Genomic DNA, 6,394 nt, shown 5'->3' with positions numbered 1-6,394 from the left:
GCCGCTGCCTTGTCCTGCCCCCCGCGCCTGCGGAGCGCCCCCGCCCCGCCCGCGGCTCCCCGGGCGCAGCCCGGAGCCATTTTGCCGAGCGGGTGGCTGCAGGGTCCCGGTCCCGCTCGGCTCCGCGTCCCGTCCCCCCCGACGCCTTCCCTTCTCCGCTCCCGCCGGCGGCCGACGCGCGCTGCTTCTGCTTGATCCCGTCCGCAGGCAGGAATCGCCCAGCATGCCGATCGCCCACTTGCTGGAGCTATGGAAGGGGATAGAGGTGGAGCCCATGGAGACGGAGGTGAGCGGGGGCGGGCGGCAGCGGCGGTGCCGCCGGTGCCCCTTTCCCGCCGGCGGAGCAGCGCGGTGGTGCCCCAAACCCCACGAAACGGGGTGCGGTGAGCATCCCTCGCCCGCTCTGCTCGCCGCTGAGGGCGGGCAGCCAGGGAGCCTCGGAACCTGTTGCCTCCCAGGCGGAGCGGCTCGGAGCGGCAGCCCGGGCAGTGCGGGATGTTCGGATGCTGATGCCCGGAGCGCTGGGGCAGCTGGAAAGGAAAGCGCGTATGCAACAGATGGAAAGCCCACAAAGCGGGCTGAGTCGGACTCAGGCTCGCGTTTAAGCATGAAGTATGTGATCTGTAATTTGAGGCTCGAATAGGTCCGTGGACCTCGCTTGGGTTCTGGTTACCCGTTTGCCCATTAGCTCTCAGCGTAAGGCTGTGCTTTCCGGATCGCGCTGGAAACACGATGCTGTGATAATTAGCTGGCTGCTGTGCGGCGTGTGCTCGCAATTTGTCTTGCAGCGTTTTCATTACCTTCAGTCTAGGGTTATCTTGTGTCAGGAAAGGCATCGTTCAAGTTCGAGAAGTGTTTGGACAGTGCTCTCAGTCACATGGTGGGATTCTTGGGGATGTCCTGTGCAGGAGCTGAGCTCTGTAATCCTTGTGGGTACCTCCCTGCTTGGGTTATTCTATGATTTCATGGGTTTTGTACTGTAAGGGGACAAGGTAGGTTCCTGAGTGTTTCTGGGGCTATTGAGCAGTGCAAAAACCCCAGAGTATTTCAGGTCAATTTTTCATAGCACAGGGATGCACATTTGTAACAGACAGGTGGTAGAAAGAGATGAATGAAGCTTGTGAGGTGGGGGGTGTTGGTGTTTATTTTTTAAACCCCCATCACCTCGTTTGATTGAAATACTGTAAAAGGGTTTTGGTGAGAGGGAAAAATGGGAGTGAAACTGAGCCAGACAGGTTATGGAGAACACAAAACACTTGACTCAAAAGGAACTGCTGAGCTGCAGGAAAGGTTTCATGCAAGGTGTTGGTTTGTACATGCAAACAGTACAGCAGAAGTGATAATGTCATGTATTATACCAGCACTGATAATTCTGGAGTCCCTAGGTTAAAAACAAGCTCGGGGGGGCTTGCAAAGCTTTAAATCATATAATTCACTTCTGAATACTGTCACTCGTTCTACTTTGTGGGATACAAGGAATATGAGGGTTAATAAACAGGCTATAGCTGGGAAACTATGAATCCTTCCTGATTTTGTTTTGAAGTCAGCTGACACCTTGTTAAATCTCTTTCACAATGACAAGACTTGTATAGCTATATTTATGGTGAACAGTTTTCTGCTGAATATTGTAGAAATGGTGCTCCCTTCCTGTCTACCTTTCTGTTGACTGGTATTCAAAGTGCATATACATGCCTGGTTTTTTTCTTCCTCCTTCCCTCCTTTCTAAAATGTTTGTTTTTTGTGGGCCCAGTGTTGTTCTTTCTGGTCCAGAGAGAAAGCACTTCAGTCATTGCTTTTTCTGTTGTCAATTTCTGGGAAAAATTCCCCAAGGTAGATCACAGGGTAAATCCTGCACTAAAGCCCAGTGTCCATCACCTGGAATGATGTCATTGTATTGTCACCTCTTTTGCTGGTAGAGATTTACCCAGACCTTTCTTTCAGAAGAAACTGTGTAGATCTCCTCACCAAGGATATTTGACGTACTGGAATTATAGCTAGTCAGATGTGTGGGTTTGTATGTTTTGGTGGGGCTTTTATTTTCCTTTCCTGCTTGAAAGAACAGGATAGCTGAGCCACACTGCTCTATCAGCTCCTGAGATTTCACTTGCAAGAAGTTGAGGATTAAAGAATTGAAGGCATAAGCTCCTGCAGTTTAAATAGGAACAAGACATAAAACACAATTTATTTGTTTCATTTATTGCTGTCTCTAAACACAATAAAGATATGCTATAACATTATACCATTTTAGATCATGCTGTAGATAGAATTGCTGAGGTACTGTTTGCTCAAATCTAGTAAAAGCACATGTAAATTAATTTCATCTCTTGTGGGCTCTTGTCCATGAAGACATTTTCAAACAGCAGAAACATTTAGTCTTTAATGAACTGAATGCAGCTTAAACACTAGTGGTTGTACTGATTCAAGAGAACTGTCATGGTCTCTGAATCTGTGTGGGATAAAATGTTTTCATGATTGTCTGCAAGTTGTTCTTTTTCACAGAAGCTTTCACAGTTAGTAGACAAGGAGGGAGACAGTTTAATTCTTTGATGCACATGGACCTCTTTCTCCTTCCCCTCCTTAATGCCAAAAACCCTTTTAAAACAGACATTTATGAGTGCCTGTGCATGACTCAGGTGAATGACTTGCAGATATTAAAGACAGCTTTTATAGTAAATCAATCCCTTGATAAGGAAGAGTGCATCAAGGGCATGTTCTATATTATGTTTGTGAAAAGGAAGAGTAGAGTGAAATACTGCTCCTTTCACCTGTTGACTCAGGAGGTCATTAGTTGTGTTTGACAGGTAAGCAAGAAAATTGGGATATTTGCTGTTCTAGAATTTCTTTGAGAGTAGGCAAAGCTATTGATCCCACTCAAGCTGGATTGATAGGATAGTGAATTACAGCCTTGGGAACATTTTTCCTGCGACAGGGTTGTGTGATCAAGTTCTATGTAATCTTTCTACCTGTTTTCCAATGGGTTCATCACTTAATGATTTTAGGTAAGCACAGCATTTAAATGGAAGCTGAGTGTTTAGAAAATTTGCTCTTATATTTACACACATATTCTCTCTTCCCAGCAAGAAATGATGTTTCATTCCTCTAGTTCTTTCCAGTAATAATCTTTTGTTCTTTATTGATTCTATGACAAATGTGGCTTGGCTTCAACTATTCATCAGTAATTTTAATAGTTCTTTTATTGTGCTTTCTTCTCTTAACATTTTGTATGTCTTGGAGAAAGCAGGTCCCTATGGATTCAAAAGTTAATTTACCTGTGCAAAGTGTGAAAAATTGAACAAGCCTATCATAGTAGGATAAATTGAAAGCAACTTAACTGCCTAAACATAAATTGACTAGATCTTGGCTTAAAATTTACTTTCTTGGTGGCATATATTTACAGGATTTTTCTTCTCTTTTCTCCTCTCTGTTTACTAGACTGTAGTGGAAGATGCTGCCCCAGATGAAGAACCTGTAAAAGAGGTAAATCACCTGAATCATGGATCACACAAATGTTAACAAATTATTATAGTCACCTTCCGTCTTCATGAAACAAAATGTCTCTGGTGCATATTTTCCACGTGCTTGTAGCTGTCAAGATACAAACCAACCCATTTTTGGTCTCTTATTACGAGGTCAAGTGAGGAATATAAATATGTGTTCAGCTAGAGCTTAGAGAATTTTATTTTGCAAATGTTGGCTGTGCATTCTTTCCAAGAAAGAATGGTATATAGTTTTCTTGAGGTATATAGTTTTCCTGCAGAGAAGATTTTGTAATGATCTTAAAAGGAGTATCTGTCATATTAACAAGGTTTGTATATTGTAAATTGTGCATAAGTTAATTCCACAAACTGTTAAATTGAAGTCATTACTGCTTGTTCCCTTGGCTGGCTCTTCACCACAGCAAGACTGAGCTAACCCTTTGCTTCAAGTGAATCTGTTGTTTATATTATTTTGGCACTGTGCTATTGTGCTCATTAGGACAAACAAAGCCAAACCAACAGCAAAAGGTAAGTCTTGCCTCAGAGCATTTAAATGCCAGGTAAGTCATATGAAGATACAAAGCAGGCAAGATCAAATCATCTTTCACTACTGTAATGAGCTGAGGGCAAGGCTGGACCCTGGTCCCGCGTGTCAGTGCAAGGTGCTGCTGGTTTGTGCAGAGCCCCAAGGGGTGCCTGATAGCTCATCAGCCTTTTGCTGATGTCCAAAAGCAAAGCAGGCTGAATCCCTTGAGGAGTGAAGGGAGGCTGCAAAGATGCACGTCGAAGTAGCCACCTTTTGAAGATCAGCTTCCTGGTTATCTCTTACCCCGTGAAATCTAAGACTTACCTTTGATGTCTGGGTTTCTGTGCGAGGATGTGTTTTTGTTCACTTTTATTATGTTAAAGGCATTGTTTAACCCCCTAATGATAGGAAGGAGGAAGAAATCTCAGCTTTGATCTCTGAGATGAGGGCAACTTCCAAATGGATTTTTTCCCCCTTTCATTACAATTTCTTAACAAGAGCAGTTAATTACTCTTGAAAAAGCTTGGGGAAGAAATTACATGCAGGTAGCTTGGCTCATCACTTTTTTTGAGGCTGTGGCTGACGATAAAATTTCTGGTTTGTGGGTTTTAGGAGGATTTTTGTGAATATAGCCTTCATTTCCCAAATTAATTTAAACCTAGTTAATTTTCATTAGGGATGCTTCTTATACTTTGTAAGGTTGAAATTTGGCAGAAAAAAATGGCATGTAATCAGTTCTTGAACAGAAGCCTTAATCTTGTGTTCTCATTTTCTGATGTCAACATTCCAGTGTGCAACTTAATGTCTGTAATCTGTTTATTTCTGATTTCTTTTCTTCCTTTTTCTGCTGCAGCCATGGAATTTCAGCCCTTTGCTGGCTCAGTCTGTAAGCCTCTTCCATTTCCATGGAACTTGTGTCCTGCTGTAGTGGTACTGTAAGGAAGATCAGTCTACTCCTCAGGTGACTGATAGCTGTACTGTGCCCAAACCCAAAGAAATTTTTTTTTTCTTTAGAGACATTGAAGAGTGACTTAAGGAGTGAATTTAAATCATGTAATGCAATTGTTCATACCTGCTTAAAATATGTTTTTTGTAAATTGTCTGCCTTAGGCTACATTGGGCTCCTGCTGTTTCTCCCATGCTGTGTATAGTGTGGAAAAATGAGATGGTGGTAAAATGCATTGTAAAACCTGCACTTCTCATTGTTTTCTGAGGTCTGATTTTCCTGTTGATGGATAATTTCTTTAAACATCTTGGGAGCATAAATTAACAGGCTTGTTGGATAGAACAAGTGTTCCTGAGACACATCTGTGTCAGCTCTGCTCTAGAATTGTCACCCAGATTACTGAGGGTTGCCACTGGGGCTTTTTCCTAGGATGAGAAACATCCCACAGACCCTGTTAGTCCTGCCACAGAAGAAAGTAGATTAGTGGATGGAAATTTCCTAAAGGGGATTTTATACTCCTGCAGCAGTTATTGCTTAGACCTGTGGGATGCAGTTTTTCCTTAGGATGTTGTTTTTGACAAAATGGCCTTTTATTGGTAGAGAAGGATAAGTCTGACCAGCTGTGTTGGTTAGAGGCTCCAGCATACTTAAGGGTGATGTGTCTCGTGGGCTAGTCTAGGTTAAAGTGTTGACATCCTGTCTGAACTTCCTTGAAGGTGCAGCTGGCAGCAAAATTTTGTCACATTTTTCTAAAATAATGCGTATATGTGCAAAACAGCTCACAGTCCTTTGAAATTACAGCATTGTTCATTCATTGGTCCTTGTTCATTCATGCAGGCTTTTGGCTGCCTTTGCATGAGGCAAAAGTGGTAAGGGTGGCCAAATCCTGAGCTAGGAGGAGTGGTGATCTTTGAAAATTATCCAGCTGTCCTGTACCCCTCTTTCTTCCAGGGTCATCTTCCATGGGATTCATCCAAGCAGGTGCCTGAAGGGAACAAAACCTGTTCTGATGAAGTTTGCAATTGTGATCTTGACTTTTGCTTTGCTCTTTTGTCTTGGGATCTTGAGTTTCTTCTCATGAAAACTGCTCTGGAACTTCAGTCTTGATCAGTTCTTTCTTGTTTGTAGGGATCAGGTCCAGCAGAACAACTTCCCTTATTGGCTTGTTTATCACCTGTATCAGGTACTTGTCAATGCAGCAATCTCTTGGATTGCTTTTGGTTTTCAGAAGAAACCAGAGTGGATAAAGTGGATTCTTTGAGGATTAGGATCTGTGCATATGCGGCTTCTTCCTGTTGTCTGAAGAAGGCTTCTGCTTTTTCTTGGGCATGTTGTCTGTAGTAGGTATGCACTACTGCAGATGTGCTGAGGCACATCTGTGCCAGTGTGATGTTGAGCCACCAGCAGCAGCCTCTCTTTCAAAGGGGCTGGAATCACATTCAACTA

General features: G+C 43.2%; 1 protein-coding gene across 1 annotated transcript in view; it reads left to right on the top strand.

The window, feature by feature from the left end:
• Positions 1–202: 202 nt before the first annotated feature.
• RPS6KA2 (ribosomal protein S6 kinase A2) overlaps positions 203–6,394 on the top strand; it is a 274,831-nt gene continuing 268,639 nt past the window's right edge. Inside the window, exons 1-2 of the mRNA XM_058021118.1 lie at positions 203–286; positions 3,433–3,477. Coding sequence (XP_057877101.1) covers positions 224–286; positions 3,433–3,477 — 108 coding nt within the window. The 5' untranslated portion in view covers positions 203–223. The remainder of the gene's footprint in view (positions 287–3,432; positions 3,478–6,394) is intronic.

This window comes from Melospiza georgiana, chromosome 3, assembly GCF_028018845.1.
Source record: "Melospiza georgiana isolate bMelGeo1 chromosome 3, bMelGeo1.pri, whole genome shotgun sequence".
Classification (NCBI taxonomy): domain Eukaryota; kingdom Metazoa; phylum Chordata; class Aves; order Passeriformes; family Passerellidae; genus Melospiza; species Melospiza georgiana.
The sequence above is the reverse complement of the archived record's forward strand: the minus strand, read 5'-3'. Positions and strand labels throughout refer to the sequence as shown.